Source organism: Setaria italica, chromosome I (genome assembly GCF_000263155.2).
Source record: "Setaria italica strain Yugu1 chromosome I, Setaria_italica_v2.0, whole genome shotgun sequence".
NCBI classification, from domain to species: Eukaryota; Viridiplantae; Streptophyta; class Magnoliopsida; order Poales; family Poaceae; genus Setaria; species Setaria italica.
The window spans coordinates 5375820-5388023 of record NC_028450.1 but is presented as its reverse complement, the minus strand read 5'-3'; the positions used below and the strand labels follow the sequence as shown (position 1 = coordinate 5388023).

The window sequence follows — 12204 nt, the reverse complement described above, 5'->3', positions numbered from 1 at the left end:
CTACAGATCAGAAATCCCCTATAATTTATTTTTATATATGTAGTAGTAACGTTCTTAAAAGTGGTGCTAAAAGTCTTTATTGGCTAAGACTGCAGTAGTCTTCTGTAGCATATGTAAGCGGTGGTCAGGCACCTTAGAGCATATAATTTGCGCATGCTTACATTATACATTGTCCAGCACGCTCTTCCCTGTGGGTGCACCCCAATCCTTCTACGCCCCGGAGGGCGTCGTCACTTCTCGGCTGCTGCGCAGCGGAGAGAGAAGGGCGGCGGGTGGCATGTAGTGGTATCCTATGAAACCCTGCTTTCTTGACTTTTGCCCCCACTAGAATACACATCCAGCAGCTATATCAAGAAAATGATAGCTAGATGCACTTTTATCTTGAGATGCCACATACACTTCTATGTACTGATAGAGGCATAGAGCAGTGGGAGGGACAGTATCGAAAGAGTAAATTGTGACACGAAGTTGTTTTTTGCTGAATGCTTGTTGGTTAACCCGGAATGGTGACTCATTGATCATGGCTGCAAGTTCAGAACGTGGTGCTGTGCTGTCATGCAAAATCTAAGTGCTGGTTGCGTCCTTGTTGCAAGCTAACCAATCCGAAGTATGCTCCAGCAGGACCCTTGCCCATGAGGGATGCATGTGTGCCTGTCTCTAGAACCATACCTTTCTCAAGTACAGTGATCACATCACAGTTTTGGATGGTGCTGAGCCTGTGTGCCACCACTATACTTGTCCTGCCGACCAACAATCGGTCCAGAGCCTCTTGTACAACCCTCTCAGAGTGTCTGTCCAGTGCACTTGTAGCTTCATCCAGTAGCAAGATAGCAGGGTTCTTCATGATTGCACGGGCAATTGCAACGCGCTGCTTTTGGCCTCCTGACAATTGAACTCCTCGCTCACCGCACCATGTGTCATACCCATCCTTGAGGCTGCTAATGAACTCATGTGCATTGGCAGACCTTGCAGCATTCTCAATTTCTTCCTCACTGGCTATTTCAGTTCCATACACAATGTTCTCTCTGATGGTACCTGCAAACAATGTTGGCTCTTGGCTGACCAACCCAATGTGCTTTCGCAGGGCTCGGAGGTTATATGTTTTGATGTCCCTGCCATCGATTTCCACAATCCCCATAAGTGGGTCATAGAACCGTTCTATAAGCCCGATGACGGTTGACTTTCCAGAACCACTTTGGCCAACAAGAGCCGTTGACTTGCCTGGTTGGATGCTCAAGGAGAATCCTTTAAAGATGATCACATCTGGCCTTGATGGATATGCAAAATCAATTTCTCTAATGTCCACCTCGCCTTCGAGATTCACTGGTTTGTATCCCTCAGGGCTGTCGGGGTCAATTTCTGTCTCCTTGTCAAGAATAGCAAACACTGAGGCGACTGCATCGGTGCCCTTAGCGAGGTAGGTTGTCATACTTCCTGCATCTGCTATCACACGTCCTGTGCTTATTAGAATCAAGAAGGTTTGCATTAGAGCCTTGAAAGTAATGTGGTGTTTAGCCATGAGAATGCTACCATACCAAAAGGTCAGAGCCCATACACATCTCAAAAGGCTCATGGAAGTACCAAGGCCGAGACCAGCAAGCCATGACTGCCGGATGCTTTCACTGAAAGAGCCATTCTGTGCTTGTTCAAAGAGGCACATGATGTGGTCCTGGGATGAGAAAGCAGTTACAGTGCGAAGATTTGATACAGCCTCGACGGCTAGCTTGCTACATTCTGATTGTGCCCGTATTGATTTATTGGACATATTCTGTAGTAAGACACGGCGAGTATAAAAGCTTGCGATGATAAGAGGCTGCACTGCTATCATCACAAGAGCCAAGCGCCAAGCAATCACCAGACTCATGATGTAGGCGATGAGCACCGCAGAAACTGTTTGGATGATGAGGGACATTCGATCACCAACAAGTGACCTAACCTACAAAACAAATATATTTCGTTTTTAGGTATTATAATTTATTCGGTAAATGATCATAAGCTTTGTTTTATTGTCTTTGCACTTACAACATTGGCATCCTTGGCAAGGGTTGAGCATATGGTGCCGCTAGAATTCTCGTCACGGTCGAACCACCCAACCTCGAAAGTGAGGAATTTTGCAAGCATCTTTTCTCGAATCCTCTTGGTAAGGTATTCCCCCATGGCACCAAAGCTGTAATGCTGTCCAATATTGACAATGAATGATAGGACTGTAAGACCAACAAAGAATAATGTGTAGGTCCTAGTTTTTTCCTTGATCTCTTCATGATCTGTCGAGAAGTAGATCGAGACCATGCTTCCCATGGCATATGAATACACGGGTTGTATTCCTCCAAACACAGATGCACTAATTGTTCCCATCACTGCATGCTTCCATTCTGGTGCATTAAGCATCAGTAGCCTTCTGAAGGATGGTACAGGAAGCTTTGGCTTCTCTGTGCTGCGTGCATCTTCAGCATCACTCATGTACAGTGTTGACATTGACTTGCTTACTGCAGAGGACCTCCTACTCATACCCTGGTTACTTGATTGCTGCATAACAAATGTACTTCCAGTTCCATCAAAGTCGTGAGTACCATTTGAGTCTTTGGTGTGTCGATGGTGTACAAGAGATGAGTACATGCCATTCTCCTTGGCAATGAGCTCATCATGGGATCCCAGCTCCTTGACCTCACCAGACTGCATGACAGCAATCATATCAGCATTTCGGATGGTGGAGAGTCGATGTGCAATGACAATAGTAGTTCGACCCATGGCAGCCAGTTCAAGCGCCTCCTGCACAACATGCTCTGAATTAGTGTCTAATGCACTGGTGGCTTCATCAAGGAGGAGGATCTTAGGTGACTTGATGATTGCTCTAGCAATAGCAATCCTTTGCTTCTGCCCTCCAGACATTTGGACACCACGCTCGCCCACCTGTTTTTGTTCTATACATGGTTAGTGACTAGTGTCAAAGTACGAAATAAATTTCATAGTTAGTACAGAATGGATATATAATTCCAAGGTCGTTGGTTTGGTCAACATCAAAAGATTAAAAAGAACTAGTTTCATGGTGAGCTAATTAACAAATTGTAAGTTGTAACCCCATCTATAATTTGACAAAAACATAAACCAAGTTGGCCTGTGGCAGAGTATCAGAAAGGGACATCGATAATTTCTGCAGACTTAAAAATTAATGTGTATGCCCTATATTGATGGAGGGAGAGACTTTCTTTTTTCAGATGATATACTGCTTGATGGTGTCCGTCCACTGATGTAGACATGTAGAACCGCCATTTCAAAGTTTTTCTTTTGAATCAAAATTATTTCACTTGATCATCTAGTGCTACATTCTAATGATTTAAACGGTTATCTTACTCTTTGATGTACACAAATGACAATTTTTTCCTTTTCTGTGTAGGCATCCTAGAAAACTGAGTGCAGGAGCTGTGGATGGCATGCTGAGACTTTGTCCTAAAGCATCAAATTTTGCTGAGTAAACATAAAGTTCTGCTGAGTACATCATTATTGAGTTTTTTTAAAATACAGTGCAAACATAGATGCTCAAACACACGCACACACCCCCTAGGGAATCTAGAACTATATTTGAGTGGGGCGCACCTCAAGATAGTCTAAATTTATGAAACTTTTATATGGTAAAAATTGTTAGTTTCCTTGGTTCAAAATTTTGAGTGAGGGCCTGTGCCCTCATCACTAGTCTCTACATGGGTCCGCCCCTGACCCAATCTAATGACCCCTTGCACGCGCACCTTGCCCCTATGAATGCCTAAGAAATACTAAGTCGGCACATCTTGAAATTCACAAAGTCATCAAATGTGTTGGACTGATGGCCATAGATGAACCTATCACTAAATGGATATCACCCGTTTCATGCTAAAATAAATTTAGAAAAAAGTGCACATGTACTGAGTTTAGAACTCGAACCTAGAAAAAATGTTACAAAAATGTTACAGCATAAGAAATTGAAGTAACTTAATAGCTGAGTTTGCTATATATTATAGACTTTGAAGCCACTGCTCCTGGATCTATCTTTTATTGTTTGGTTACTGGCAAGCGACGTTAGCGTTATAATCCAGCTATAGGTAACTATATGTCTTGTCAGATAAAAAAATTTCGTGTCTTATTTGTTTGCAGGACATACGGAAGCATGAGCACGGCAACAACTTTATATGAGGTCGTTACAGATTGCTCAGGCCTCAGGGTCGTTAATTACCTGCGTGTCGTAACCCTGCGGCAGCTGAAGAATGAAGTTGTGGGCGTTGGCCGCCTTTGCTGCGGCGACGACCTCCTCCTCCGTGGCGTCCTTCTTGCCGAACAGGATGTTCTCCCTGATCGACGTCGCGAACAGCGCCGGCTCCTGGCTGACGAGCCCCATCTGCGTGCGCAGCCACTTGAGCCGGAGCTGCCGGATGTCCACGCCGTCGAGGGTCACCTCGCCGGCCGACGGGTCATAGAACCTCTCCAGCAGCGCGATCACCGTAGACTTCCCTGATCCGCTGCTGCCAACGAGAGCCACCGTGCGCCCCGCCGGCACGCGCAGGTTGAAGCTCACGAAGATGGGGGTCTCCGGCCGCGACGGGTAGCAGAACTCCACGTTCTTGAATTCCACCTCGCCGGCGACGTTGGCCAGATCCTCGCCGGCGTTGCTCTCCGAGTCGATCTTGGGCACCCGCCGGATAACCTCCTGTATCCTCTCCGCCGCTGAGCTTGCCTCCGCGAAGTACTTGATGTTCGATAGTGCCGACCCCAGCGCTCTGCATGGTTCGTCAATAGTGTGACACGTCTAATATCACCTTAATAAATTTTCAGTGCGTTTGCCCGTAATAATAAAATAGTAAATTGCATCCGAATTATAAAAACTTGTAAAATGTTTAATCCAATACAATTATTTAACACTTTGGTGTGTATACAGTCCAAATCACGCCAAGTCATATATTCATGGTAAACTGTGAGATTGCGGGTGGATCGTTTCACCCTGGTGCGTGTCAGGAATGTGGGTTAGGCTTGCGGGACCCTACTCCACAAGATAAGAGCCACCTCCAACAATTGTCTGACCAATATTACACATGTGGTAAATGAAAGTATATACTCCCTCTATTCTAAAATATAACTACGTTTAGACTTTTTAATGTCAAACCTTTTCAGTTTTGATTATGAATAGCAAAGTAATCATAGAGATTAATAGCATAAAAATGATGTTGGTAGATTTATCGTGAAAAACAACTATTATAATATATAATTTTTTTCTATCTAAAATAAATTATTTTTAGAGATATTGGTCGAAGTTAAAGAGCTTTGACTTAAAAAAAATTAAACTTAGCTATATATTCGAAGAGAGTACAGTATATAAATATTATTGAATCGTGGTTGAATCAGTTGATTCGCCGGTCCGACCACTAAATCAGTGAACTAGCTGCCTTACCGATTTAATGACCGGTCCAACTATTCGTTCTATGGTGTATGGGTTACAGGGTTTAAGAAGAGATGGTGGGAGTATTACTTACAAGCCTCCAACTACAATGACGCAAGAGACGGCGTAGACGGTGCCACCCTTGTACCCGTGATCCATGACGAGGCGGCTGCCGTACCAAAGATTGAAGGCGAAGATGGCAAGGCGGACGTCGCTGCTGCCGATGGCGACGCCCTTGGCGAACCCCTGCTTGATCCCGAGCCGCGCCGACTCCTCGAGCGCGGCGGAGAACCGCGCGATGGTGCTCCCCTCTGCCACGAACGAGTACACGGTCCGCACCGACGACATGGCCTGCTCGGCGATGGCGCCCGGGCGCGTGTACTGCTCCCTGATCCGGCGCGCGAGGTCCATGAGGACGCGGGCGTAGAGGAAGCCGGGGACGATGAGCAGCAGCACCGACGGCAGCCCAACCAGCATGAGCCGCGGCAGCAGCGCGAACCCGACGACGTAGCTCGCCACGACCATGGTGACGTTCATCACGAAGCTGGGCACCTTCTCGCTCAGCGCGTCCTGCACGGCGAGGCTGTCGCTGGCGACGCCGGTGATCACCTCCGACGTCGCGCCGGCGTTGAGGTCGAAGTACTCCACGTCCTGCCGGAGCACCGCCCGAAGGTAGCGCAGACGTATCCGCGACGCCTGCCGCTCCGCCGTCCGCGCCCAGCAATAACCCTCTGCATTCACACATGCTAAGTGTCACACACAGAGGCAGGCGCGGCATCGGTGTGCAGAGGCATATGCAAATGCAATGCGTGTGCTCACCCAGGAACGCCATGATCCAGTTGGCGACTGCCAAGAAGAGGAGATTTCTTGCGTTCTGTTTCAGAGATCGGCCGGGTGGATTCGTCAGCAATGGTGTGCTCATCATGTAACGGTGTCCAGGATAGGATCGATATTTGTACTACGTACCTCATTCATCTTAGAGGTGAACTGCTGGAGGCGGTCAGGTCCACTGCCGGTGACGTTGAAGATGCGGCTGGCGATGAGCAACATCACCGGCGTCGACATGCCGTCGCCCATGGCGCCAACCAGGCCCAGCACCATCAGCGCCACGTCCGCCGCGTCCGCGTGCATGAACACCGACACGAACGGACACTGCACCGGTTCTGCCTTGACCTTCGCCATCCCCGGCGGCCCATCGTCGTCCTTGCCGGCCATGTCCACCGAGCTATAGCGAGCACACTGCCCATGGCGGTTAAATAACCGGAGAGATCGAAGTGAGAGAGCCAGAGTGAGTGAAAATATTATATTGTTCAAGATAATGTTTTGATTTGCACCGACGGATTAATTAGCACCGACGACGACTCCCTTCTACCTTGCTCCTTTTCTGCTCTTCACTAGCTAAAAAAGGAAAAAGCACCAAAACGCTAGCTGCCCACCATGATTAAACAAATCATTGGAGAAGAGAGTGCAATGAAGGAAGAGTGCACTGAGACCATATAAGGACTACCCCTGCTTTCTTAAAATCACGGATGGGAGAAAATGGGCAACCACGACGAAGTTATTCAGCATAAAATGACCGAATCTTCCCATTATGTTTGCACCATCGTGCACGCACTATAACATACTCCCTTCGTTCCAAAGTGTTGTTATAGCTTTTCTAGACGATATCTAGATGCATAATAATATCTATGAACCTAGAAAAACCAAAACAATCTACAATTTGGAACGGAGGGAGTATTTTGTTAGGTTTTTCCTGACACACAGATCTTGCTTCAGACTAATTAGAATTTGTTTGGATCCAATGACTAACCAAATAGAGGACTAATGGAAGGATTAAACTTTAACTCACCCTAAAAAATTGTGAAAGCATTAGCCGATGTAAATGAGCTAATAATGAGTGCTAATGACCTGTGAAAAGATCGGACAAAAGTGACATTAATTACATGGATTTTAATTCTACTATCCATTAGTCGTGTCTTCAAACAGGAGTGCTCATGGGTGAAAGCGCTAAACTTTAGCAATAGCCTATCCAAACACACTACTATAAAAAAAGTTTCCAGGGGCGGTTGAAACAGTATTTGCAGGGGCGGGCGCGCTATCCGCTCCTAGCCTTCGCAGCTACACATAGCTGTTTGCAGGAGCGGGTAACTGACCAGCCCCTATAAAGCTGTTTTCAGGGGCAGGTGTCGCCATCACCCGCCCCTAGAAGTGTATTTCCAGGGGCGAGCGACGACATCACCCACCCCTGGAATTGGTATCTTCAGGGGCGGGTGATGCCATGACCTACTCCTGCAAACTATTTTTCAGGGGTCACCCACCCCTAGTAATAGATTAAAAAAATCAAAATCCAAAAAGGAAAAAAAAATCGTGCGCCGCACCGGCCACCGCGAGCCCCATGCCCCAGGCACAACGCCATGAACCCCATGCGCTGCCCTAGCCACGCCAGCCGCCGCAGGTACGGTGCCCGTGTGCGGCGTCGCCCACCATGAGCCCTGTGCGCTCACCGGCAGCCGCGCGCCATAAGCCTCAGGCGCTGGCCGCCGTTGCCACGGCCCCACGTATGAGTACGACCGGCTCCTTGCAAGCTCCTTGCCATGGCTCTCTGCAAGCAAAGCATGCATGCATTCAAGTTGATGTTCAGACATGAAGCAACGCAACTACCTACGCATGCAGCACAAAATAGAGTAATGCGAGAAGTCAAGTACCTACACCATGCGCCGCGAGCCTCATGCGCCGGCCGCCGCGCGCCCCGCCAGGCATGGGCCCCTATGCATCGGTTGTCGTGCCACCTCAGACCCCCACACCGTGCACTGCCGCAGGCCCCGAGAACACTGCCTGCCGCACGCCCTTGAGGCCGCCGGGCACCGGCTGCTGTTGCTTGGAGCCAACGAGATAGGAAACAGAGAAGAGAAGTGAGAGAGGAAACAGAGATGGAAGAGAAGAGAAGTGAGAAAGGAAACAGAGAACTGAGGGAGCTAAGGTACAGAGAGTATCCAGAGGCATGTTGACTAATAGGAGTGCTTGGTTTGGATGGTGCATATCGATGATGTGGCACATTGTGTTTCTTTTGAAAAGTTATAACATATTTTTGGACTATTAAATAATTTTAAATGAAAAAGTTGTCAACTACAAAGTTTTATATCTTGTCTAGCTCTACAACTTTGATATAAAGTTTATCTTCATCCGAGGTTGTATGAAAAAGTTATGATTTTTTTTGCGCGAAACCATTTTTAGGGACGGGTCATGCCATCACCCGCCCCTAGAAATGATTTGCAAGAGCGGGTGACGCCATTACCTGTCCCTAGAAATTATTTTCAGGTGCGGCTCGTGCCATCACCCGCCCCTACAATTATTTCTCAAATTTTGTGTTTATTTTAAAATGTATATTTGTGTTATTAAATGATCTCAAATACAAAAGTTGTCCACTACAAATTTTTATGTCTTGTCCGGCTCGACAATTTTGATATAAAGTTTGTATTCATCCGAGATGACATGAAAAAGTTTGTATTAAAAAAATACATCATTAAACCCATTCACCCATTCACATGTACTCACACATATACCCATACATTCACATATATTTATACATTTTGAAGTACTATACAATCTCAAATTGAAAGCTTATCAACTTCAAAGTTTTTGTGTTATCGAGCTCTACAAGTTTGATATAGAGCTTTTGTATAGCCAAAGTCATTTGAAAAATTCAAAAGTTTTAGATTTTGAAACTAGAGAACTTATATTGATATTTTAAAGTGTTAAACAATCTCAAATTGAAAACTTGTTAACTTCAAAATTTTAGGTCTCCTCGAGACCTACAAGTTTGATGTAGAGCCAAAGTCATTTGAAATTCAAAAAAAATAGATTTCAAAAATAGAAAACTTAGAATGACATTTTGGAGTAATAAAAAATCTCAAATCAAAAAAAATTTCAACCACAAAGTTTTAGGTCTCATCGAGCCATACAATTTTGATATAAAGTTTGTCTTCATCCAAGATCATATGGAGAAGTTATGAATTTATTTTCACGGGACCATTTCTAGGACGGATCATGTCATTACCCATCCTTGGAAATCATTTTCGAAAGTGGATGATGCCATCACCTGTCTCTGAAAATGGTGTTTTCTAGGAGCGGGTCACCCATCGCCCGCCCCTGGAAATAGGTGCCATTTGCAGGGGCGGCACCCATGACCCTCGCTTGCAAATGCTTTTCAAGCTACATCTCGCTTCTTTCGTGGGTGGCAATTTCGTCCGCTTTTGGAAAAAACAGGGCGCCCTACAAGGTCGGCAATTGTTTTCTTTTTGTTTTTGTTCTCTTATGTACGTCAGTGAAGTGACGTGTTTGGGCATTCTGAATTCCTGGCGACACGTACGTTGGGACATTAGCTTTTCACCTTTGTGTGTGTGGTGTTTGTAGCGGTGGCACCATCGTGCATGCACTAACGTATGCGTTTTAATTTCCCTGGCACGCAGATCTTGCTTCAGAATGAATCAACCAGATATGGCAGTTCCTTTTATTTGCACTATGGGGCTGTTTGTTTCTTTAGTCCCTTCTAAAATTTATGTCACATCGAATGTTTAGATACTAATTAGGAGTATTAAATATAGACTAATTACAAAACCAATTGAACAGATGGAGACTAATTTGCGAGATGAATTTATTAAGCCTAATTAGTTCATGATTTGACAATGTGATGCTACAGTAAATATGTGCTAATGATGGATTAATTAGGCTTAATAGATTCATCTCGTGAGTTAGCCTCCATCTGTGTAATTAGTTTTATAATTAGCTCATATTTAATCCTCCTAATTAGCCTCCGAATATTTGATGTGACATGAATTTTAGGAGGTCCTGAAGATCCAAACAACCCCATATATGGCGCTGTCTGGTTAGGCACGGAATTCCTTCCTGGACATAATCCACTTTCGGTTTTACTATATGATTTTCTCACCCCATGTGGTTGTCATTGTAACAGAACAGCTATAGGGAAATATAAGGTGGAGTGCTCCCCTTCACCTGCAGATACATGGTGATTTCGCTTGTGCCAACTCCTCGCCGGAGTGCTCCCCTAGCAGCCATTATCGACAGCGCTCCCCACCTCCAGCACCCGAGCCTCCTAGCGGGGAGCGGACTTGTTTGATTCACCGGAGCTCATCTATACTCTAGACCTCTAGTTGCATGCCACGTCGAATCTCTAAGAAGGCCATCAAAATGGTATGGACCTCGTCCGATGAATCATTTAACAAAGCTCAGAGGTCAGGAAATCTAAGGGAAGATTTTATATTTGGTTGTATTTCACCTTCTACTTATGTGGCTTATGTAATTCACTTGAAATTATTTTATTTGCTTGCAAAGCAGATATGTAAATCCCTAACACCATGAACTCAGTAGCTGAGTTAGCAGAATGGATACTAACATGACAAAACACATCAAAACAAGGTGAGACGACCAGAATTTCTACAAGCATGCATCTTTACATCTAACAATCGATATATTTAGGATTAACTGTATTTCAGTAGGAAATTCATCAAGTATGTTTTCGTAACTACAAATGTGCAAGCTCAACAGTTTTTTTTTAAATGCAGAAATCTTAGGAAAGTAATTGCAGAGCAGACAACTCATGTAGCTCTCCAAAATTCCAGCGACACTGACTCTAGTAACTGATAAACTATCCACAAGAAATGCACATCTGAACTATGCTGCATAGAATTGTAGATTCAATGTTGGACCAATAGTTTATAATTGCATATTTGCAGCAGAGAAGATATCCTAGCGTCCAGTGTCGATTCTAAGAGCTGAAATCCTAACCATCGGGACACTTGATAGATACAGCAGTTCCACCTGTTGGAGGGCCGCTGAAGTGCGATACTGCTCCAAATTTACTCGTGCGGAGAAAATCTCTGCTCGTGTCATCCCAATGTACAGTAGTACTAGTGCTTCTGTGGACGTACCTTGTTATCATCACCCTATTGGAGGGGGAGGAGCCGGCATGCCGGTAGTGCCCGGATGGGTCGCCTTTGGGCGCACCGCGGCGGCCGGCGGGGGCGAGCAGCCAGGCGAGTCCGGTGGGGAGCGGCCCGTCGTGAGGTGGAGGACAGGGGATGAGATAGGTTAGGAATCGAATCTATCACGGGACTGCTGCTGCGCAAGAAGTTGGGTTGGAGGCGGCGAGCCGGGCGGGGCCAGCATGCCGCGGCGACGAGGTGGGTTGGCGGTTGGCTCCCCGACGGCCCGACGACGGTTCGCGGCGGCGACGAGGAGAGAAGCTGACGGCACGGCGGGCGAGGACGTTTTTCGGCTATTCGCAAAAAAAAAGGGGGACCTTTTTCGGCTTCTGTGAGGCCTTAATTTCGATTCAGGGCCACAGGCTGGTCCCTTAAAGGCCCATGAGAGATTCTTTTAAGAGGACAGGCCCATGAGACTTGGGCCGAGAGGTTGCATGGTAAATAATTGGGCCCACTTGCAAAGTTTTCTCTTCTCTCTCTCTCTCTCTCTCTACGACGACGAATTTTTCTGTGGAATTCGTTAACGACGGGGAAAGGCGTAACGGTTACTTCCTCGTAGGCGGAAAACGTTATCGCCGTCTGCTGGCTGCGCCATTGCGCCGCCGCCGCAGACCTCCTCGCCGCGAGGCTAGCGGTCAATTCTGAATATCTCCTTCTCCACTCCACACGCTTGCGCCGAGCCACAGCCGCCGTCGCACGCCCGACGGCCCAATCGGCGCCACCGCGCCAGCAGGACACCGGTGGGCTCCTCTCGCTTCGGCCACGGCCAGGTGATACACTGGTACCACCACCACTTTC

General features: G+C 46.5%; 1 protein-coding gene across 1 annotated transcript; it reads right to left on the bottom strand.

The window, feature by feature from the left end:
* Nucleotides 1-349: 349 nt before the first annotated feature.
* On the bottom strand, nucleotides 350-6611 carry LOC101776399 (putative multidrug resistance protein). Its single transcript, XM_004954623.4, has 6 exons — nucleotides 6371-6611; nucleotides 6224-6278; nucleotides 5499-6135; nucleotides 4208-4748; nucleotides 2023-2910; nucleotides 350-1936 (listed from the first exon to the last, which is right to left on the bottom strand). Exons 1-6 carry the CDS (start codon nucleotides 6584-6586, stop codon nucleotides 554-556), a joined length of 3720 nt encoding a protein of 1239 aa, XP_004954680.4. The 5' UTR covers nucleotides 6587-6611; the 3' UTR covers nucleotides 350-553.
* Nucleotides 6612-12204: the final 5593 nt, after the last annotated feature.